This window comes from Rhinolophus sinicus, chromosome 1 (assembly GCF_057876585.1).
Source record: "Rhinolophus sinicus isolate RSI-liver-muscle chromosome 1, RSI-T2T, whole genome shotgun sequence".
Classification (NCBI taxonomy): domain Eukaryota; kingdom Metazoa; phylum Chordata; class Mammalia; order Chiroptera; family Rhinolophidae; genus Rhinolophus; species Rhinolophus sinicus.
In genome coordinates, this window is record NC_142501.1 from 178,762,304 (window position 1) to 178,774,491 (window position 12,188).

Here is a 12,188-nt window from a genome sequence, read left to right on the forward strand (position 1 = left end):
AGTTCTGTTTTGAAGCTGGGAAATATGAGACACCGATTAGTTATGTTGATAGAGATTAAATGAAATACTATATTTTAAATGCCTCTTAAATATTGGCTTCCTTAGCTTTCCTTTTGTGGTATTCTACATTTTTGACAACACTCTCCTTCTAAAATTTCCATTCCCTTTGCTTCTGCAACATCTTTCTCTCTTTATTCTTTTATCTATTTAACACATTTTATAGCTCCTCTTCTTGGATGCTTCCCTTGTATGTTTGCTTTTCTTAGTGTTCTGCCTTTGACTCTCTTCTCATAGTTAAACCTTTAGTGTCTATTCTTCTAGCCTTTTTCTTAAATAAATATATATTATACTTAATAGATAAATATAAATATATAATGAGCCCTTCACTGTAAATAGTTACAGTATGCTTGTTCCATGTCATTACATAATCTTCTAAAATATCATTAAAACAAATTCTTTAATATTCCATTATTTGGATATATCATAATTTATTTAGTTAATCCCTATTATATTTTCACATGTTATTTTTGTTGTTGTTTGAGGTTTATTGAAAACATACATGCTATTGTTAGTTTAAATAATTTCAAAGTTGCAGAAAAATTGCAAAAACAGTACAAAGAAATTTGTTTATTTCTGAACTATTACAGATTAAATGACCTACAAAATGCCCCATCAGCCCAGTACTTCAGTGTGTGTTTCCTACACACAAGGGCATTTGCCTACACTACATGACCTCATAGAGCCATTCAAATTAGGAAATTAACACTGATACAGCGCCATCATCCTATCCGGATCTTATTCAGGTGTCCCCACTTTTCCCAATAAGGTCCTTCAGAGCAAAAGGATCCAATCCACAACCAAAAGTTGCATTTATTTATCCTATTTCTTGAGTATTCTTCACTGTGGAACAATTCCCCAGTTTTTCCTTGATTTCATGACTTTGCACTTCTGAAAAATTAAAGGCCAGTTATTTTGTGAACTGTTCCTCAGCTTGATTTCTCTGATGTTGCCTCGTGATTAGATTCAGGTTTTGCATTTTTAGCAGAAATACCACAAAGGTGATGCTTTGTGCTTCTTACTGCATTCTCTCAGGTGGAACATAGTTTCAATTTGTCTCATTACAGTATGTTTGATTACTTTATTAAGTGTTGTCTGTGAGATTTCTTCACTCTGAAATCGCTTTATTGCCTTTGTTATTAATACATATTTTCGGGAGGTTGAGACTAAGTAAATGTCCTGTTCCTCATTAAACTTTTATCCACCAATGTTAGCATCCATTGATATATCTTGGCTGTTTAATTATTACTATATTGTTGCCAAATTGTGATTCTGTTTTTCCTTGTACATTTATTGGTTGTCATTCTACTATAAGGAAAAGCTTTTTATTTTCTGAATTTCTGCAATTATTTATTTTTATTTTTTGTTTATTTATTTATTTACTTATTATTTATTTTTATATCAATGGATTATAATCAGGACTCCTATTGTTTATTTACATCTTTCCAATTTTCCCAGATTTGGCCAGTTAGAGCCTATTCAACGTGACGTCTGTGTCCAAATAGCTCCACAATTCATTGAGAATTGTCTCACTTTCTGGTATGGCAAAATGTTCCAAGCTTCTCTTGTACATTGCTTGCATCCAGCTCTACAACCAACAATTTCTGCAAGAAATTTTGTCCTTTTATCTGGAGAGTGGTACTTTACAAATCAAGATCTAGGTGCTACATGCATATTGTTGTCAGGATGTCACTCTCGCAGCCTGCTCTGAGAACAGAGCTAAGAAGAGTATGTATGCATATACCTTTATTGGTGTCTGTATTTATTTTTCTTTCTATTTCCCTATCTATCTGTCTGTCTGTCTGTCTATCTCTCCATCTATGTATCTCTATCACCTATCCATGGATTAATACCAGTACCTCCAGTCCTAATCCAACACCACAAGGCTCATTCTAGTTTTTCCGCTTTTCATATGTGTAATTCCCTTCTCCTACAGTGAAGACTATGAATTCCATTATCTCCAATACACTTACTTATTTGTGATCAGTCAAATGTCAGCAGTCTCCTGTTGCCTGGGAACTACTGCCTGACCACTGCCACTTCCTCCCCCACCACAGATGCCCACATAGGCTGACTTGGCTCTGACATCGTGCCCTGGCTGCCATCTCCACCCCTTTAGGCCGAAGCTCTCCTCACCCTGCCAGGCTTCAGTGCCACTGTTGTCCACTGATCTCTGTCTGCTGCTTGGGACCGCCCTGTACTAAGATGGATGAATGCCCTGCACATGCTCACACTGATGAGCTCCACCCCACCTGAGGGCTTGTGGCTAAATTTAAGGCCGGTGGGCAGGTAGAAAGGATAATAGGAAGGCTAATCCTTTATTTTTAAACGTTTAGGGTGTTTCCAATTTGGGACTCTTATAAACATCTTTCCTGTTAAAGACCATAGATTTTTTGTCAAAGATAAGAGAAATCTGCTGTATAATTATTTCCTTTCTTATATCCTGACACCATGAATAAAATTAATACTTTCAGCTCTTCCCACTGCAGCCAGCCTTCCACTTCTAAAACCTTAGAAAAATCACTAAACTTATATTTTTTGGATGGAAATAAGATAGAGTAGCACAATTCCTTAGCTCAACTTCAATGAACAATTCTATTAGGATATTCTATGCAACAATTTACCCTTAAGTATTTTTACCTCAGCAGACAACAACACAAAATCTTAATTTTTGCTATTTCCATAATATAACAAAATTCAGTTCAATTTCTTTTAATGTCAAAATAAATCAAATTGATTATATGAAATCAAATTCACCAATATTGTTTAATATTATGTAAATGAACACCTAGGAAGTTCATCCTTACTTTAATGCCATAAGAATTTAAAACTAAGTGGTCATATATTATTTCTCATTTTAACTCTTTTTACTGTGTTGGTGTTTGTTCCTCTTTCTATTGGGTAGGGAGAATTCACCTCAGAAAAAAATACTCTGGAAACTCCCATAAAAAGAACCTTGTTGCCAACCAAGTAATTTCCCAGTTTCTATTTTTTTTTTTTTTTTACTAATATGACATATTTTATAACCATTAGATAGTACCATTAAACTTACTCTGTTTTATTTCACTGTTTCAAAAAGACCTTTATTAAATATCTACTCTTTCCTATTTTAAGAGTTAGGACACTTAACCTCTCTCACAGGTACTGGCCTGGTTGAATTAAATCTAAATATTTAGTTATTTGTGTCTCCACTAGGCTGGATGCTCCCTAAGGACAGGAAGTAATCATATTCATAACACATTTATTTTAAATCCATTGTTACTTCTTTTAACGGGGCACCTTGCCCCCCAGGATAAGATTATTGTTCTGTTAGTAGATAAGGAGACAGGAGAGACATATGTAATATTATAATATTATAACATCATATTACAACAAAATATCTTACCAAGGACTCAGTTGCTGTAGAAATTTATGAAATTATACATTTCTTCATCTTAGGGTCCTTGTTTTATACAAATTTCTATTAACACTGTTCCCCACTATTCCTTATATATCGAAGTGTGTGATGTTGTTACCCTTGAATTAATGATGTGTGAGTTAAAAGAAACGACACATTCTCACTTCAAATCCCTATTGGATGAATCATGTATAAATAAACCTGCTCTTGAAAGTCTGTTCCATGGAATACAGGTCTCAAGAGATGGTCTATGAAAAAATAAAGGGGGTAGGGGTAGGGAGTTGGTGGAAGATTATGCAATAAAATAAATGTTGGAAATGCTATTTCTAATATTCTCTCTTAAAAATTCACAAAGCACATTAGCATAATATAGACTCTGGAAAGCTCAGAAGTAAAGAAATCCCTTTACTTCACTTAATCCAGAGTTTTCCAAATATCTTGAGCCAGTGCCAACGTATGTGTGCATGTTTATGTGCCTAACATCCTATGTGCAACAATCCTAGCAGCTGGGTTTCACATGATACAAAATATCTTACCAAGATACAAAATATCTTACCAAAAGACACAGGAAGGCTGAATGGATAAGAAAAAAAGTCCCTCACATATGCTGCCTATAAGAGACTCACTTCAGATTGAAAGACACACAAAGATGCAAAGCTTTGCCCAACAATAACTTTTATAAGCAATATGATGTGCAAATAGCGAACTCCAGTTAGAAGAGAGTATTTTAATCGTCATCTGTTGCTACAGAATTATGCCAGAGGATCTAACAACACAGGGAGGATTTTCAAGTGCCTAGGTGAAGAATGAAAGGTGATTATTTCAAGATCAAAGGCAAACTTGTGTTTCATTTAAAAACAGGACAGAAACAGAAAGACAGAAATCATGTTGTGATAATTCTGGGCTTCACTTGGTGTTTCTTTCTTTTTCAGCTGGGCACCAAAGAAGGTTACCTCACCAAACAGGGGGGCCTGGTCAAGGTAAGGATGCATGTGTTTGCTAGTGCCAGCCACAGAGAAAGAGAACACATCATGTACACTCAATTCTCATTTTGACAGTTTTTGAAGCATAATTGCCAGCTCATTTTGACCGAGTTATAATATTTACCTGTTTCAAGAGTTCATCTTAATGGCTAATATTAGTTAAAATTCTGGAAAATTACTTGACTATCCTTTGGCAAAGCTATATGTATGAGAGTAGCTTACAGTCATTACCCATGAAAAAAAAAAAATACAATTATCTTGATGAAATAATCCAGGATGAAAGTAGCAAGTTAATTCTAGAATATTTCTTTTCTTCTTAACTTTTTTTAACAAAGAAGAAGGAAAATTGTATAAAATGTTACCTGAAAATAGGCCAAAAACATCACTGTTTTAAAAAAGCCCCAAGAAAATATAAGTTAGTACTTTATTGGGGGGAGGGGGAGAGTTGTTCTATTGTATTAGGTAGTACCATTAGATAGTACCATTAAAGTTACTCTGTTTTATTTCACTGTTTCAAGAAGACCTTTATTAAATATCTACTCCTTCCTATTTTAAGACTTAGGGCACTTAACCTCTCTCACAGGTACTGGCCTGCTTGAATTGAATCTAAATATTTAGTTATTTGTGTCTCCACTAGGCTGGATGCTCCCTAAGGACAGGAAGTAATCATATTCATAACACATTTATTTTTAAATCCATTATTACTTCTTTTAACGGGGCACCTTGCCCCCCAGGATAAGATTATTGTTCTGTTAGTAGATAAGGAGACAGGAGAGATCCAAGATGGCAGAGTAGATAAACACTGTGCCTGCTTTCTTCCATGAATACATTAAAATTACAATTAAATTATAGAACAATCAACGTGGACAACCATCTGAAATCTAGCTGAACAGAAGTTTTATAACAAAGGATATAAAGAAGAAGCCACGTTAAGACTGATAGGAAGGGTAGAGACTCGAAATGCTCCAGCCCCAAACTTCTGTATAGCAGGTGAGAATCAGTAGGGATATCTTGGCTGTAGAGTTTCCCCAAGAGAAATGAGGGTTCCCAGCCTCAAACCAGGCTCCCCAACCCAGAGTACTTGTTCCGGGAAGAGGAACCCCCACAACATCTGTCTGTGAAAAACAGTGGGAATTTCAACCATCCGGGTAGGACGGAAGGCTGTGGAAAACCTAGACGTCCTCTTAAACAGCCTGCACACACACTCGCTCGCAGGCACTCACCTTTGGCTCCAGCGGAGGGACGGTGACCCAAGGGGCATCAGAGGCATGCGGGGAGCAGGTTGAGGTGTGTGGCTTTGAGACCAGGGCTGGAGGACCGTTTCCATTTTCCCTTTATGAGGTTCTCCTTCCACGCAGCCAGCAGGTGGCTGCCATCTTTAATGTGTTAAGCCCTTCCCCTATGCTTATGGTCAAATCTGAATCTGATTGGTCTGGTGAACTCCGGGGCTCTGCCCTGCTGACTCCCTCAGACCCCACCCCACCCAACCCCATCAACGCCAGAGGCACTTTCTTGGCAAGCAGCCCACTCTTGGAAAACTCAGAGACCACAGGCCCCAGGTGGGCAATGACTGGCCTCATTGTGCTCTGAGACTTTTCCTGAGTAGCTCCAGGCTCAGCACTGGCACCAAACCAGAATCTACATTAACCTAGTGAACACAACTCTTCCCACTCTAATGGCTCTCTGAGATCCTTCCTTACCCAATACACAGACCACCCAAGGCATTATCACAGCTGAACTTTAAAGGAGCACACAAGTGGCAGCAGACCTCACGGTATCCTGGCTTATTGCAGAGCTACCCCAGGCCTAGTACTCATGGCAGACGCCTTCGGTTCACAGTGTGGCCTCTCCCAGGTGCCTTTAGGTTTAACACAGGCAGTGAAAAACTGAGAATCGCTTTGTAGCTCCTACCAAGTAGTCCCCGGTTGGTCACAGGCATTGGGTGACCTCAGCTTGCACCAGAGCCACCTAAGAGGCCCCAGAATCAACATACCTGGAGGTTGGCTTCAGAAAACAGCAGAGCACCCACCAATTAGTCCCACAAGCAATACACAGAAAGGGCGGTCTCAGCAGGCACCAGAACCTGCTGGTACAAATCCTATTCAGTGGGCTAAGCCTCCCCACACAGCAGCCCATAAGCTGTGGATGTGGCCAAACTCCAGTCAGCCTGTGGGTTAACCCTACCCACTGACATGCCAATAGCAATTAAGACTCAACTATAACAGGACGGCACACACAATGCACACAAAGGACACTCCTGGAGCATCTGGAGCAGGTGAAAAGGAAGACTGTGCCAGGGCCCCACAGAGGATATACTATATAAGGCCACCAGGCCAAGACTGGGAGACATAGCAGATCTACCTAATAGAGAGAAACAAACACAGAGAGGCAGCCAAAATGAGGAAAGAAAGAAATACGTCTCAAATAAAAGAATAAGAGAAAACTCCAGAAAAAGAACTAAATGAAATGGAGGCAAGCAACCTACCAGAGACAAAGTTCAAAACAATGGTTATAAGGATGCTCAAGGAATTTAGTGAGAATTTCAACAAAGAGATAGTAAGCATAAAAAAGTACATAGAAACCATAAAAAATATGAATAATAGAATAGAAATAGCTACATATCCATCAGCAATTACTTTCAATGTAAATGAATTAAATGCTCCAATCAAAAGACACAGGAAGGCTGAATGGATAAGAAAAAAAGTCCCTCACATATGCTGCCTATAAGAGACTCACTTCAGATTGAAAGACACACAAAGACTGAAATAAAGAGATGGAGAAAATGGAAATGGAAAAAGAAAAAGCAGGGGTAGCAATATTTATACCACACAAAATAGACTTTAAAACAAAGGCTATAACAGGAGACAAAGAAGGACCCAGTAAACCCACTCCTGGGTATTTATCAGAAGAAACCCAAAATGCTACTCATGAGGTTCTGTGCATCCATATGTACATTGCAGCACTGTTTACAATGGCCAAGATGTGGAGGTAGCGTAGGTGTCCGTCAATGGATGAATGGACAAAGAGTACGTGTTATATATAGAGAGTGGAATATTACTCGGCCATAGAAGGAAATGAGTTGTTGCCATCTGTGGTGGCATGGATGGACCTGGAAGGTACTGTGCTGAGTGAGTATATCGGACAGAGAAAGATAGATGCAATGTGGTTTTGCTTATATATAGATTCTAAAGAACAAACTAATCAAACAAAAATATTAACAGAAACAAACTTATAGGTACAAAAACCATTTTGATGGTTGTCAGATTGGGGGTTGGGGTTGGGGTGTGTATGAAAAAAAAGAAAGGGATTAAGAAGTACAAATTGGTTGTTAAAAAGTTGTTATGGGGATGTAGGTTATAGCATACTGAATGCAGTCAATAATATTATAATAACTATGTATGCTGTCAGATGGGTACTAGATTTGTTGGGGTGATAGATGAGAGGGGTTTGGGGACAGGGTGAATAAAGGTGGAGGGATTAAGAAGTACAAATTGGTAGTTAAAAAATAGTCATGGGGATGTAAAGTAGAACCCAGGGAATATAGTCAATAACACGGTAATAATTATGTATAGTGCCAAGTGGGTCCTAGACTAGTCAGAGGGATCACTTCTTCAGTTATATAAATATCTGACCACTGTGCTGTACACCTGAAGTTAATAATTTCAACTGTAATTTAAAAAAGGGGAGGGGAAGGTGAAAGGGAATAAGAATTCCAATTTTCCATGTATAAAACAAACAAGTCATGGGGATGTAATGTACAGCACAGGAAATATAGTTAGTAATACTGTGACAACATGGTACAGTGTCAAATGATTGCTGGACTTTTCATGATGATCACTTCTTTCGGTATATAAATGTTAAATAATTATGTTGTACCCCTAAAACTAATACAATATTTTATGTTAGCTATATTTTTAATAAAAATCTTTTAAAAATATATGGATAACAGCCAGTGCTAATGAGGATGTGAGATTGATAGGATTTCATAAAATTTTTGTAAAATATATGAAAGTTTATTTGTCAAAAAACAAATGTAATAAGACAAAAAAAAAAAAAAAAAAAAAAAAAAGAAGAAGAAAAAGGAGATAGTGACGAAGGACAGTTTTTGCTACCAATGCCAAGGTTTAGAATATCATGTGGTCTGAGTTTCCTAAACCTCAATTTGCACATTTGAAAAACAAGAATAATATTTGGCATTTTATAAGGATTGACTATAATATATATGAACCTCCAAGGATAGCATGTAGCCCACAGTAGGTGCTCAAAAAATAATATCTATTATTATAAAGTTAATAAGATGAAAAATTTAGTGGTTTGTAGTAAATCACCCTGAATATTTATGATAGACTCTTTCTTTTAATTTGCTTAAATATGCTAATGATATCTTTGCTTTCACTGTGAGCTAATGCATGGAATCATTTTAATTTTTGTAGATATTTTAAAACTTTTTCTTCAGAAATGAGATCACCAGAATATTTTATTGTGTCTAATCTTTTAAATACTTTTAAAACAAAAGGAAATTATCTAGTTCAAATATTGCCCTCCTGTATTCAAAACCTACATGTTTTAATTATTTTTTTTCTCAGACCTGGAAAACAAGATGGTTCACTTTGCACAGGAATGAACTGAAATACTTCAAAGACCAGATGGTGAGAAACATGATAATACATTTGCCTTTTAAAAATCAGCTCTCTAGGTGAAAGGAACATCTACCTTTAAAATCCCTAAGATTTTCCTTATGAGTACCTGAAATACCGAATAAATAAGTGGAGATATGAGTTCTTTTGCAAAGATGAAATGTGTATGCCGGAAACTGCTCTCTGGGACTGGTTAAACTAGGGCAATAGAATTATTCTCGTACCACAATGTATTAACTGTCTCTTGCGGAAATTTTCCCCTTTATTAGAAACATGTCCATTTCCCAGGCTCATTTCATTAAGCCAATTTAAATTTATTTCGTTTCTTCTCACTTTCTTGATACAAACTTTCTGAGCAAGTAGAGATTTAACAACAAAAGAGAAAAATGATTCCCTTCCTTGTTTAAAATCCACCTCCATCAAATTTAAATTGATAAATCAATGTCTTCTTAGTGCCTGGTTTCATGAATGCCAACTTCCAAACAGGGAGTTTGTGACTTCGTTTAGTACGTTTCCTATTATCCATCCCCTTGGTGAAAGGAAAATTGACAGTTGCACATGGTAGAAGATTTGTTAGGGGAATAAGTGATGAACAGATTTATGTGTTTTTTATGATGACATAGGTTGCTGTTTTTTTTTTTTTTTAAGTCACCAGAACCAATTCGGATCCTAGACCTAACAGCATGTTCGGCTGTACAATTTGATTACTCACAGGAAAGGGTAAACTGTTTTTGGTAAGTTGTTTTTCAAAGGAAATATTTTTAAAAGTCTTCCTCCCAGACACATACTTTAGCTGAGGAATAAAAAACTGTGTGTCTTAATGTGTACAAATGTTTTGATCTGAGGGACATGGGTTTAACACACGTGTGGGATATATATATATATATATATATATATATATATATATATATATATGTTTTTCCCTTGAATTCTCATTAGAGAATATAAGTCTGGCCTATAACAACAACATGAATCTCCAAGTCCCCGACATTTCTGCAGCATGCTGGCAGGAACAGCTGCAAATATACCAGTTCTTCACATTGCTTCCCCAGGCCCTTTGTCAATTCATGTTTCCTTGGAATACTCTAATTAGTGTCCAACTAATACATATTCAAGTAACCATCTGCAGTATCTTACCTTCTTTCTTTTGTCTTATCAGCTTAGTATTTCCATTCAGAACATTCTATCTCTGTGCGAAGACAGGAGTAGAAGCTGATGAGTGGATCAAGATATTACGTTGGAAATTGGTAAGTTATACAAGTCTTCTGGGTGGATGCCTAGTACTCAGAAATGGCACGCTGATGATTTGAGACATATTTCTGTTGAATGAATCAGACTATAACCGGGAATCACTGGGATGTTTACTTTCAGGCTTGCGGAATAGTCTGTCGTTCTTCTGGGACGTGGAAGGGATGGAGACGGGTAAAAGGAGAAAGGAGGATATGCACGGGGTCCCAGCCCCACAGCCTTAGCCTTGAGACTATCCGTCTTCCTTTAAGTGTGAAGGCTGGCCCAATTTGCCAGGAGGAGGACATGTGGGACCAGGAGGTCAGCTAGAGGAAAGCTGATACATTTCTACAGTAGAAAGTCCTTTAAAATTGCCAGAGAAAGAAGCTTGCCAGAGGAGCCTAGCTTAGTTTCCAGTGTAAGCATTACTGTTTGTAAGTCAAGAACTAAAGGTGGTTTACTTTATTTGTTTTCTATATGCTCCCCAGGGAGGGAGATGGAGTGTTTCTAAAAATTTGTTAATCTCATACTTTTTAAGAATGTGTTTACAAGTTAGTGAATTGTTAGCCAAGAGCTTGTCGTTAAAGCTTTATAAAATATCCTGTAGATACCATCTTGAAACCCTTGATGTTTTCAAAAGTAAACAACTTTTCCTAATTATTTTTTATGAAATTAGCTTATATATAGAATCTTGTTCAATGATCCTGTCTAGATATTGAGACTTTTGCTTTTGGTTCTTTCCAGTTTGAAATCCAAAGAAACATACCACTCATTTTGAGATAGTTCCAATGTATTTGATATTTAATGGGAAATATTTTGCCATATGAAGCTTTTGCACAGATATGAATCAATTTTTTATTCTTTCTATTTTGTAATTTTGCAAGTGGCATATAATCATTATAGAAAAGTTAAGGTAAAAATATATCAAATGCACACACTTTAGTGCAAATAAACACTCAAAAACAAAATAGAATCATTCTCTAGAGTTCTTTACCTGCTTATTCCACATAACAATATGTTATAAACTTCTTTCCCTATCAATAAATGTAGATCTATATTTTCATTTTGATTCATTAAATAGTATTGCATTTGTGGATTATTATAAGTATTAGGCCAATTCGCAATTTGTACCTGTTTTAGCAACCACTGTATTATATTTCTCCTGAGAAAAATACCAAAAAAACCCAGATTCAAACATAGGGAGAGCACATGATAATTAATTTTTATAGTTGGTTTCCTTACTGGCCAGCATGTCTTATTTCATATTTGTTCAAGACAGAGTTTCTTGTCTTAAAATTGGTTAATAATACGTACACATCAATATGTGCTTTATTACAGTCTCAAATCAGAAAGCAGCTCGGGCAAGGGGAAGGCACAATCCGATCTCAGTCATTCATCTTTAAATAGACCTTTCTTGACGAAGGATGCCCTAGTCCAGGAGCAGGGTGGCATGCTCCCTGATGCTCTGAGCCATAGCAAGCTTCAGCTGGAAGCTGACTACAGATTTTTCTTTAAAAAAAAAAAAAAAAAAAAATTGAAAGCAGATGCTGATTGGGATCTTCCAGAACACACCACATTTGCTGACTCATGGAAAACCACTGCCCTTCAAGATGCTGTCATCTCCTCGAGAATACCGAGTAGTCACTGTTCTGATGGAAACCGATGGAACCATCATGCCCAGAGTGCTCACTCTTAGAACATGCCACATAAGATAAAGGGTTTGTGTTTTCCCTCATTGTGGTCCCCAAGCTTGTGGACGTTATTTGCCTGGAGTCCCACTCTGTGTCCTGGACAGCTCATCTGACATCCAGGCTGCGCTATGGACCAGCAGGGAAATAGCTGTGTACTTTGAGGTTTAAGCTGCCTCTTCAGAAACTATATAATGAT

At 37.0% G+C, this 12,188-nt stretch overlaps 1 protein-coding gene across 1 annotated transcript in view; it reads left to right on the forward strand.

Moving 5' to 3' along the window:
- The window catches only part of DAPP1 (dual adaptor of phosphotyrosine and 3-phosphoinositides 1), a 49,477-nt gene extending 37,617 nt beyond the window's left edge, over window positions 1-11,860 (forward strand). Inside the window, exons 5-9 of the mRNA XM_019757653.3 lie at window positions 4,387-4,434; window positions 9,024-9,086; window positions 9,723-9,808; window positions 10,234-10,321; window positions 11,640-11,860. Of these exons, the coding sequence (XP_019613212.2) occupies window positions 4,387-4,434; window positions 9,024-9,086; window positions 9,723-9,808; window positions 10,234-10,321; window positions 11,640-11,708 (354 nt within the window). The 3' untranslated portion in view covers window positions 11,709-11,860. The remainder of the gene's footprint in view (window positions 1-4,386; window positions 4,435-9,023; window positions 9,087-9,722; window positions 9,809-10,233; window positions 10,322-11,639) is intronic.
- The last annotated feature ends 328 nt before the right edge of the window (window positions 11,861-12,188 follow it).